General features: G+C 43.0%; 1 protein-coding gene across 1 annotated transcript in view; it reads left to right on the top strand.

Annotated features, from left to right (window-relative positions):
- The first annotated feature begins 4,294 nt into the window (after nt 1-4,294).
- The window catches only part of PGM1 (phosphoglucomutase 1), a 46,690-nt gene continuing 38,761 nt past the window's right edge, over nt 4,295-12,223 (top strand). Inside the window, exon 1 of the mRNA XM_031465296.2 lies at nt 4,295-4,777. Coding sequence (XP_031321156.1) covers nt 4,532-4,777 — 246 coding nt within the window. The 5' untranslated portion in view covers nt 4,295-4,531. The remainder of the gene's footprint in view (nt 4,778-12,223) is intronic.

Here is a 12,223-nt window from a genome sequence, read left to right as displayed (position 1 = left end):
AACATATTGCAAGCTCTGTGGGACCAGGGACCATTCTGACTTGTTCACCTAACACCTTTTAAAGAGCTGGTGTTTAGTAGAAGTTCAAAAGCAACATATTTGTAGAGTGAATGAATCAATACATGAATGAATTAATACCATCTAAAAGATAAAAGAAAACTCATTAATGAAATAACATGAGAATTATCACTTAAAAGAGGTAATAAAATGTATTATTATTATAAAATAATACAAATACCTGATATAAAACATGGAAAATCCATATAAAGCATATAAAGAAAAAAATTAAAATTAGCCTATCCCACAACATATATTGTTATATATGTTGATCTATTTCCTTCTAGTCTTTTGCATGTGTGTTTCTTAAGGAAAAAAATTAAAACACTCAAATAGGATAATATACATAGAGTTTTGTTTCTTTCATATTATACTATTTACCTAGGGCCATACTATGAGTACTTCTGAGTTAGAATATCTTTTGATAAATCTTTGACTGCATCTTTGATTTTTATTAGGATTAATTAATGAAAGTAGATCTACTGTATAAGCATGAAAAAGTATGAATCAGGAAGAAGACAAAAGGGGTACACATCTCACCATATTCTAACTGCAGGAAAGAGAACTTCCTTTTTCTATTACAACTTAATGTTTCCAAAAGTCCATTCTCCTCAGGTGGCAGAGAATTAGATTTCTACAAGTAGATACAAATATCAGTTCATGAGAAAGGTGTCCAGGAGATAATATTTATTTTTCTAGAATTCATCTTGATTTCTATTTCATTTGACTGACATAGTCCATCTGGGGCTATCATTAGGTACACAGCACCAAAGCACTGGGGAAGAATACCTGGCCTCTGATACACTGGAGGCACACAATCATCCTGTGTAATTATTGGTCATTTGTCCACACAGCAAAGAATTCTCATTTCTGTTTGTATGGGCACTTCAGGTCCAGTGGCTTCTTTTCCTACTTCAGTTGCCACCCCGGAGGGAACAGGAATCATTCTGCTGCTTCTCTCAGCACTACAACTTGGAATTCTCTTTAAGTCAGTTTTTGAGTGTAGGCAGAACCTGTCAATATGATGAGATATCACTTCCATGATAGTTGTTACATGGCAAAAGGGAGAGTATCCAGGTATGTCTAATCTAATCACACAAGCCCTTTACAAAGTAGGCATTTTCTCTGGCTGATGGTGGAAGAGGGAGTCAGAAATTGCAGTCATGAGAAGGACTCAGTGTAGGCAGCCGTGAGGAGCAGAGTGGAGCCTGGCTGATAGCCAGCAAGGAAACAAGGAACTCAGACCTACAACTGCAAAGAAATGGATCCTGCCAACAACTTGAATCAGCTCGGGAGCAGAATCTTCCTAGAGCCTCCAGATAAGAGCCCAGCCTAGCCAATATCTCGATTTCAGCCTTCTTGTATATTTACTATGAACATTCAACCCGGCCAAACCTGCTCAGACTTCTGACCTATAGAACTGTGACAATAAATGGGTGTTGTTTTAAGCTGTTGACTCTGTGGTAATTTGTTACACAACAAGAAAAGTTAAATAAATAAATAAATAAATAAACAAATAAATAAATAATAAATTTAAAAAAAAGAAAAGTAATGTAAGGGGATTACATAATGGTATGTTTACCAGAAGGTGAGGATTGTGGGGACCACCTGCCACAGGAGCCTGGCCAAGATCAGCTGAGTCTTGTCCAGATCAGCAGGACCACTCAGTTAACTCATAAAATCATGGGCAATAATAATAATAATAATAATAAATGGTGATTGTTTAAGTTTTAGAGTGGTTTGTTATGTAGTTAAAGCTAACTGTTACAACTTCTGAGTTGAGAGAAGTATGGGACTATTCCTCTTGAATGAAAAGCCTCACCCTAGTTCCAAAGAGTGTAGAATAGAGATCTGAATTTGAGCCCATGGGATCTGAATTTGAGTCCACTGTTTTACAATGGGTTACCACTTACTGAGTAAGTATTAGTACTATGTGAGGAGCCCAGTATTCAATATCTTATTTAATCCATACAACTCTGATAGGTAGGTATTTCTAAGACTCAGTGATTCTATGCTATATTTTCATTTTTTTGGAGCCAAGTAACCTTGATTACATTCAACATTCTATTCCCAATTCTCTAGTCCATAAAAAAGGGGTTGATTTATACTGCTTAATTCATAAGATGATACTACTCTGTAAGCTTTGTGAACTTCTACATTAAATATTAGAAATCATTACCAGCAATCCAGGATTCAGTTTTCTTTTGTTTTAATTTTTGGTGGGCGGGGTAATTAGGTTCGTTTATTTAATTATTTATTTGACGGCGGTACTGGGGATTGAACCCAGGACCTCGTGCATGTGAGCTCTACCACTTGAGTTATACTCTCCCCCTCCAGGTTTCAGTTTTCACATGTTATTTGCCCCTGAGATTTATCTATAATGACTATCAAAACCCATATCTATATCTACATAACACCTATATCAACATGTATATCAACACTTTTCTGCGAGTCAGCAGTCATTTGCATCTGTCAGCCTTCCTGCTGGATCGAGATACACCAAATAATCGTTAAAGGAGCATGAATATAATCAAATTCACAGGTTAATGATACACTCTGGTTTTGGAATTGGGGAAAGGGAGCTAATATTTTTTGATGGCCTCTATGTTTCAGGCATCATGCTACCTGAATTACTTACATCAGCTGATTATGATTGAACCTGTTTGGAGCAGAGCATGAGTAATTACCAAAGTGTCTCAGGTGAGTCTACTGTGTATCCATGATTGAGTACTACTGACATATAAAACCCTGTTAATTCTTGCAGAAATTCTCTAAGATAGGTTTTATAGTAAAGAAAGGGATGCCCACAGATATTAACGAGCTTTCCCTAGGTCACACAGCTTGTAAAGACACATTTCTCAAGCAGAGGAGACAATCACTCTCACCAGCTCAAGGGAGATGCTGAATCTAAAGGAAAGACTGAAGATTCTTAATAATTGAGTCTCTTTCATTAAGTATCTTCCAACCCTTTATGGCTACCAGTCCTTCTTGATCTCTTCCTGTTTTCTACTGCATGAATAACTTATTTTGATGGTAGTCATACTCAGCCTTAACTTGTATTTGTACATGTTTATCAAGCCTTCCCTGTACATTTCCTACTTCTCAATCCTGGTGACAGGCAGGCAAATCATGGTAAGAGCCTTGGTTTTGGAGCCACACCCATCTGAGTTGGCCTCCTGCATGTAGTTATCTCGACAAGCCATTTTATTTTTTGAATCTCCATTTTGTAAGTGTAAAATAGGGAAAAGTAAAATTTGTACTTTAGGAAGGGTTAGAAACATTATATTCAATAAGCCTTACTTATTGGTATACCCACCATAACCAGTGGAATTAAAGTGTGTGGTCCATCAATAAACATATGTAAAGTAGTAGGTCGAATTAGACCTTTAGAGTTGCCTCCTTTTTCTAACACAAATACTCTAGTATTTAGAGAGAAAACAGAAAGAATAAGGAGTGATAAAAGCTAGCTAAGGCTGGCACTCCTCCTATTCCTCAGAATGTGTTTCCAGAAAGTTATTTACATATGAAACTCTAGCCAAACCACAGGAAGTCAGTGTACAGATCTTTCTCCCCTTAGATGGGGTTACCTCCTGAGAAACCCATTATAAGTTAAAATTATCAGAAGGGGGAAAATGCATTTAATACACCTACCAAACATCATAGTTTAGCCTAGCCTACCTTAAATGTGCTCAGAATAATTACTTTAGCCTGCAATTGGGCAAGTTCATCTAACACAAAGCCTATTTTATACTAAAGTGTCGACTTTCTCGTGTAATTTACTGAATGCTGAAAATGAGAAACAATGGTTGTGTGGGGACAGAATGGTTCTAAGTGTACGGGTTGGGTTGTTTCCCTTCCTGATCAGGTGGCTGACGGGGAGCTGCGTCCTGCCCGTCACACACATCTCAACAGCACCAGAGGTTGGAGAGCGTATGTACTGCACATTGCTAGTCCAGGAAAAGATCAAAAATCAAAATTAGAAGTATGGTTTCTACCGAATGCTTATTACTTTCACACCATCATGAAGTGGAAAAATGTAAGCGCAACCTTCCTAAGTCTCCTAAGTCCGGCTGTGCCTACTCTATTTTTCCCACTCTGCCTCCAACCCTTGCCCTGTGACCCAGTCCTCAACCTAGGCTCTGCTCTTCCACTTAGGGGTGGAGTTGCCGATTTCATTTTACAGTGGATTGGCTTAGGAGGGGAGGGTAAATCAGAGAGGCTCCACCCATCTCACAGGAGGCCTGGGGGTGAGCGCTGCCCATTCCCCACCCTCCGGGACCTGCAAGGAGGTGGGCTGGCCGCAGAGGGAGGGCCCTGTCCACTGTCTCTTTAAGGAGGAGGGACGAGCACGGCCGAGAGAGCCGGCGTTACCCCGACCTCGTCCGCGCCCTCATCCCAAAGCAGCTGCAGCCACAGCTCCGGCCGCCCCTCGGTTGGCAGAGTCCGCTCGGGCCCCAGGAAGCAAGTCGCCACCATGGTGAAGATCGTGACCGTTAAGACCAAGGCGTATCAAGACCAGAAGCCGGGCACCAGCGGGCTGCGGAAGCGAGTGAAGGTGTTTCAGAGCAGCGCCAACTATGCCGAGAATTTCATCCAGAGTATCATCTCCACCGTAGAGCCGGCGCACCGGCCGGAGGCCACCCTGGTGGTGGGCGGCGACGGCAGGTTCTACATGAAGGAGGCCATCCAGCTCATCGTCCGCATCGCCGCCGCCAACGGGGTAAGGGACGCGCCGACTCCCGCCTTGCTCCCGCAGGGCCACTTCCGCGCGCGGGCGCCGCAGTCTCCACCCCCACGCTCCTCTGCGCTCGCCCTTCCCGGCCTGGGGCCTCGGTGTGGCCGGAGAGTGGCCACCCAGCCCCGTAGAACTGCCCTTCCGACCCCTCCTCCCACTACCCCCCTACCCGGGCCCCGGGGAGGCGTGAGCGGGGGAGCCGGGCTTGACCTTGGGAGGCCCATCCCTCCTCCGCCTGCCCCTCCCTTCTCTCTTCTCCCCAACCCCTTGCCGCCGTCCAGGCCTCTGACATTTATATTAGCCTTTCCTGCCGGTGAAGATACAGTTACTGAACAGAGTGCAATCGCCCTAACCCGGAAAAGGTTAGAGGCCGCCTCCTTGCTCAGAACCCTCTCGCATCCTGCCGAGTTGCCTACTATTCTCGTCTGGGGCTGGCGTTTCCCGCTGACTGTGAACCCAAGGCTCCGTGCAGCCGCCCCCACAGTGGTCAAGCGCGCAGATCTAAGGAGGCGGTTACAAAGGGTCCCTCCCCACCCCTTAGTTTGCTGGGATGGAGCTTCTGCCCTCGGGTGGCCTGGTTGCTGGGGCGCAGGCTTTTGAAAAGGCTACTCTTTGCCTGGTGTTGTTTCTGGATCTGTTCCACTGAGGGGACGGCAGCTGAATTTTCATTAAAACACACCCATGGGCGCTCTTTTGCAAGCAGCCTTGGCAGACCAGGAAATTAACGCAACACCTTAGTTCTGCACCCCCAAGGAACGTTAACTGACTTAATTAGGCAGGTCCATTCAGATGAAGCTTTGAAGTAGGTTTTTCAGTAAACCTGGTACATACTTAGAAATGTGGATTTATAAAATAGGTAAATCAGGACTGGTTTTCACTAACTCATAAAAAAAAGTTTTCTGAGTTTTTTTTTTTAAGTTTTCTTTCTATATTTAATGTAGATTTGACTTGTACCCACCTCTTCTGGAACTCATTCCCTTTAGTAATATTTTTATGTATTTTAGCAATAATTTATTTCTTTTCTTTTATTAACATATAGAGTGCCATTTTGCCAAGCCCTGTGAAAAGCACTTCACTTGGCAATATCTCATTTATCCTCCTGCAGCCTGATGAGGTAGAAGCTATTATGGGCACCTTCAAGTTGCCAGTGAGAAAGTTGCCTCAGCTGAGAAAGTTGCCTCAGTGAGAAAGCTGAAGCTGAGACAGGTTAAATAGGAACTGTAGTGGCAGCACTGAGAACCTAGTACAGACAGGCCAGCCAATTCCAAGAACTTGAACAGCTTCTGAGAATGGGAGTGAAAGGACCCTTAAATCTAAAAATCTATTTTCCAGTAGCATCTCAAATCTAAACTGGGCCCAGTCTACATCTGCCTTCCTGGTTCAAACGTTTATTAGCATCAGTGAGTGAAGATTGTCTGGATTTGTTTTCTTTATGCTCCTGGCTTTTCAGAAAACCCCAAATTCCCTTGAAAGAAGAACAGAAGCTGTATCCCAGTAGATCCCTTCATTTCTCTGTTAGCACCTGTGTTGAACTTGCATTTCATTCATTCCTTCAACAAATACTGAGCTACTATGTACAGAGTGATATGTGGAATAAAAAGATGATTCAGCAGCAAGACTTGTCTTTAAGGAACTTACAGCATAGTGAGAATATTAGGGATGTGCATGTGGGGTGGGAAGGAAAGAGTTGGTTAAGACTGAAAATATATGTTCTTAAAACCTCATCACCCTTTAGCTACTGCTGTATTGCTTTCCCTCCCTTTTAGCCAATCTTTGTAAAAGTTGCCTGTGTTCACTGTCACCAATTTCTCACCTCTCGTTCACTCACCCCCTCACTGCAATCTGGCTTCTGCTTCGTCCACCACTCCACTGACATTTCTCTTGCCAAGGACTTTCTGGTGGCTAAATCCATTGAACACTGTTTAGGCCTTGCTTTATTTGACCTTCCTGTTGCATTTGGCACTGCTGACTTTGGACTCTTAAAGTTCTCATTCCCTTGCCATGATCACTCTCTCCTGATTGTACTCGTCTTTTTGAAAGTTCCTATGTAGACTGCTTGCCCTACCCACACCCTAGCTGTTCCCTTGGTTTCTGTCCTTAGCTTACTGCTCTCTGATTTTATTCTCTCTCTCTCCTCACCAGGGATTTAAGTATGCTTCTCCTTTTCTGGTGCAATTCAGATAGCATCTTCAGAAAGCTTTCCCCAACAGCCCCTCTCTGCCACTCTCCCCCCTAATCTTTCCCCATAGATATCTCTAGAATAGATGAATCCAATCCCAGTGAAATTATCAGTGTACATGTTACACTTCCTCTCTGCAGTACCTAAGACAACGTAGCATTCAATGAATCCTTGTTCAGTCAATCGCCCTGAATTATGAATTGTGAAGTGTGTGGAATACACTTGAAATGTGTTCCAGCACTTAAAGCTAGCATATAGTTTATGACCAATAAATTTTTCATTAAACATGTATTATGTACTTGAGTCTTATCAGACATTGTGCTGAGTACTTGGGATACAATATATTCCAGCCCTCAGGAAATACATAGTCTAGAGGGAGAGGTAGACAAGACTAAGCAGACAGCACAGGATGTTAGGTGTTGTGAGGGAGGTGTGTGCCAAGTACTAAAGGGGCAAGAGCATGGAGCACTCTACCTGCGGCGGGGAAGATGACCGAAGAAGGTCTTCACTGATGGATGGTAGCGGAATTGAGGTTTAAAGGGTGAGTTGGAGTTTCTAAGGTCAATTTGTTGGGGGAAGAATTCTAGGCACAAAGAATAAAAATCACAGGACTTGGGGAGGGTTCTCTTGGGCAAGTTATTCAATTTCTGATCCTTTTTCCTCCCTTGTCTGTAAAGATTAGAAATGATAATACATAACCCAGAGAAGCTCTTGTGAGTATTGCATGAAATAACATATTTTAAAGTAACTGGCAGCCCCTTCTCACCTGGAAACTCTTTGAATGACACTTGTGGGGAAACCTCAGTATGGCCTTGGGGGGAGAACTTTATGTTACCAGCGTTTGGCTAATATGGGGACACTAAGTTAATCACACCCAACCTGATGCAGGTATTAACACATCCCTCCCCACCTCTTCCCCCAGAGGTATCAGCTTTGCCTCCTACCTTCCTCTGACCCTCAATGGCCCCAACCAATGTAGAGGGACGCCATGTTAGTCAGACCCAACTGGGTGTAAGTGACAAACACAACTCAGATTAGCCCCAGTGAAGAGAATTTGAGGTGTCTTCCAAATGCTCATTTACTGCTTAAAATTTTACCCAGACTGACAGTGTACTTAGCCACCCCCAGTGGGAATCTGGTATTCAGAACACAGCCCTGGGGTGTCTGTGTTTTCTACAGTAACATCTTATGAATTCTAGGAACAGAGGGGACAGTTCCTAGTCTCTTTTCCTGACTCTGTGACTGTGGGCCAGAGACACATGAAATGTTTGTTCTAGTGAGGAAATGAAGCAGTACATGCAGAAGTAACTTGTAAAATATAAAATGTGAGGTGTGTTTCTAGTGTGGTAACTAGATTGGGGGGGGGGGGTTAGGCTTATTTATTTATTTTAATGGAGATAGTGGGTATTGAACCAAGGACCTTGTGCATGCTAGGCAAGCACTCTACCACTGAGCTATGGCCTCTCCCTGGATTTTTTTAAAAATATTTTTTATCGAGTTATGGTCGGTTTACAATGTTGTGTCAATTTCCCGTGTAGAGCACAATTTTTCAGTTATACATGAACATATGTATATTCATTGTCACATTTTTTCTCTGTGAGCTACCATAAGATCTTGTATATATTTCCCTGTGCTATACAGTATAATCTTGTTTATCTATTCTACATTTTGAAATCCCAGTCTGTCCCTTCCCACCCACCTCCATGGATTTTTTTGAAGAGACTTTGAGTATGATTTATTTCAATTACTGCTTTCAAAAGGAGCCAAGGCACAGTCATTCCCATTGTGGAGAACTTCTTAAATAAAACTACTTTATTGAGATGTAATTCACAAACCACACATTTCGCCGATCTGAAGTGTACAACTCCGTATTTTTTAGTATATTTACAGTTATGCAACCATCACCACAATCTAATTTTAGAACATTTCCATGACCCTGAAAGAAGCCCCATGCATTAGCAGTCACTCCTTCTTGCTCCCCTACACCTTCATTCCTAAGCAACCACTACTGTACCTTAGGTCTCCGTACATTTATATGGGTGGATTTTACATGGACTGGATTTTCAATTTTGGTTGCCAAGAAGAGGAAATTTTATTTGGCAAGTGAGGGCCTGCGTGCATGAGAAGCAAACGCAAAGGGTTCATGTCAAGGGCAGGAGTTAGTGTCCTGTGCTTCTGTGTGCACTGTCTGAACACCAGAGATACAGAGTCGAGGATAACGTTCTCGTTCTCAAGGAGCCCCCAGTTGAAGAAGGAAAATAAAAACAGACAATCACCCCTAAGTTTCATAACCACTAATACCTAAGGAAAAAGAGATGGCTATGGACAGGTGCTCAGGGCAGGGACACCTGCCCCAGCTTGGGGTGGGGGTGTGTGGGAGGGGTTGTGTGTCCAGCGAAGTCTTTCTGAAGGAGATGAGTCTACCTTCTCAGTAGACTCCTTGTCCAAAGCCAACCAGGCTGTCAAAAAAAGGAGGAGAAATCTGTCCAGGAGAATAGCTTCTTCATTTTCATGAGTGTAAGCAATCAGATTTCTTTTTTTTACAAACATATTTGAACTTATATATCCAAATTAGTATTGTACTCTGCCGAATCACCACTCTGGGAACCGTACACTTACTCCAGTGATGCGTCTAGCGCGCAAAGCATTTTGAAACTCCTCTATGGAAATTATTTTTCAGCCAGTCGGTTTATGGGTCACCTAGGGAAACCAGTCACATTATTTTATAGTCATGCCTCATTTTTCACCTAAAACGATGTAACAAGATTTGATCACCCACTTTATTCATTAGACATGGCTCCAGCCAATTTTTGTCTCTTTCCAAAGTTCAGATCTATTCTCAAAGGATGAAATTTGTTATGACTGAAGACTTTCAAAGAAAGTGCCGCAGATTGTAAAGACAGTTGCCTGAAAAAGAGTTCTAGAAATGTCAGCTTGTTTGAATACATATGTTGCTTCCCATGGTGGTGGTTTTGAAGGAGATAATATTAATTTAGATGAAAATACTCTGGTATAACAGTTCAAAATGTGTTGCCTTTTATACTGTTCAAGCACACTGCCGTGTGGAGAGGGGTCTTAGAAGACAGTCCATGCTGAGGGAGACTGGCCTTCTCGTTTCCTTCTGCAGTTCATTTCAGTGGCCTGGGGACCTAGTTTTCTTCCCTCCTGGTAAACGTCTCAACATGCTTGGGTGCATTTGGAAATTGTACACAATAGGCAGGTTTGTGAAAGCGCAGCTAGACAAAGTGGCCCTGCCCCTGGACTGGAGTCCTGTCAGCTCGAAGCCACAAAGCCCAGAAACCTCAGATGTTAAGCCCGTGCCTGCCTCGATCCTGAGAGATCGTCCCATGATGGCAAGGAGGCCAGAAAATGGAGCTGGGATGGCACAAGTAGGTGCGGATGGGGAAAGACCTTTGCTTTAGTAACAAAGCTATTGTGTTATGCTGCCCCCATGAGGACTTCGAAAAATGCATTCTGTGGAGCAAAATGAAATCCATTTAAAAATGAAGCAAGAGGGAAATAAGTGTAGGAAACGCAGATGGAACTGGGAGTAAGGTTGGCTCCTGTCACGAAAGCTAAATGCCTCTCTAGGCTGGGCCACGCAGTGGGTACCAAGTCCTCTGAGGCCAGATCCACAAGAAACACTCTTACCATAAAATTCACTGGAGCCAGCTACCCTGTAAATAGATTTGGTGTAAAAGAATAAATAACATCTGTCTTAAAGATTCATGTGGGGATGAAGTAGAATTTGTGAAGCACTTATCATAGTGCCTTACATTGTATTTAGTAAACAGAAGATTTTGATGCTTTTAATGATTATTATGATTATCCCAAACTCTGAAGCCAGTGGAGGGTCTTCTGTGTTTGCCATCACCTCCACCTGCTTGTCTCATTCTGTTTCTGTCCGTACATTAGCTGTTGAATTTGATCTGTGAGGCGGAGGTTCACAGTTGCTGCAAGTGTCAGTCACCGGCCCATTGATTTGAGGCCTTCCCCTGACTAGAGTCAGCGCTAGCAGTGGCTGGCTGAGGATGGGTATTTTAGGATGGCTCTGTGGAGTGGTTACCTGGCCCAGGCCGATGTCATGCTGCAGACGGGAAGATGTGAGAAATGTGTGCTGGCATTTCTGTGAACATCCTGGTCTGCGTGAGTGTTCTTATTCATCCAGTATTGCTGAGTGCTCTGTGCACCAGGCACGGTGTGAGATGGTTGCCGGCACAAAGGTGATGACCGATGACAAAGTCTCCGTCCTCAGGATTCATGCTAGTAGAGGAGAGTCCCTAGCTAGTTACAAAAATATGGTGTGAATACTAATGTATTAGTTTCCTGTTGCTGCCATGACAAATGACTCCAAACTGGGTGGCTTAAAACGATGGAAATTTATTTTCTCACCATTCTGGAGACCAGAAGTCTAAAGTCAGGGTGTTGGCAGGGCTTTACTCCCCTTCAAGTCTCCGGGGGAGAAGTACAGGGAGTCACAGGAGCACAGAGCCACCCAGCCCCACCTTGAGGGGGAAGGGAGGAACGAAGATGTCTTCTCTTCCCCGACAAGGTGATTTTTGAGGCAAGTGCATATAGTAAAGAGGAATCAGGGAGACCTTAGCTGAGATTGAAGTGAGGGTGGAGGCAGGGCACAGTCACTGGTCTAATGCATATAGCTAATACCGTTGTGGTCCTGTTTAGAAGTACACTAATGGTAATCACTGACAGGATTCCAGAGCTCCATAATGCACAGTGCTTCTTAGACTCCTAGATAATGTCAAGTGGAAGACAGGCCACTTTGTGTCTCCCTGGGTCCTACCAAATGACTTTAGTTCATAGTGATGGATTGAAATTGAAGATTTTGGTTCAAATCTCAGTTGTGCAATTTACTGTGCCATGTATTCTGCTTAACTGATCTAAAGCTCAGTTTTCTCACTTGTGAAATGGGATTAATTCCAATATCTGCCCTATTGGAGAGTTCTGTGATAGTTAAGTTAAATCATGGTCATGCAAAGCTTTTGGGAACTCTAAGGTACAACTCAAATGTGAGTTATTATGGTTGTTTTGAAATTCCACTGCTGCTTTAGGACAATCACCCCACTGGACTGATTTAGGCCTCCTGCCAAAACAAATCTCTACATGCAATTTTATCTAGCACCTCTCAAAGTCCAAAACTCAGATGTGCTAAAGAATAACCAAAAAGTAAAGATACTATGCCATTTTGAGGGTGCTAGTGGGACATGAAAATTACCTCTTTTACATGAGAATTT

Source organism: Camelus dromedarius, chromosome 14 (assembly GCF_036321535.1).
Source record: "Camelus dromedarius isolate mCamDro1 chromosome 14, mCamDro1.pat, whole genome shotgun sequence".
In the NCBI taxonomy this organism is placed as follows: domain Eukaryota; kingdom Metazoa; phylum Chordata; class Mammalia; order Artiodactyla; family Camelidae; genus Camelus; species Camelus dromedarius.
The sequence above is the reverse complement of the archived record's forward strand: the minus strand, read 5'-3'. Positions and strand labels throughout refer to the sequence as shown.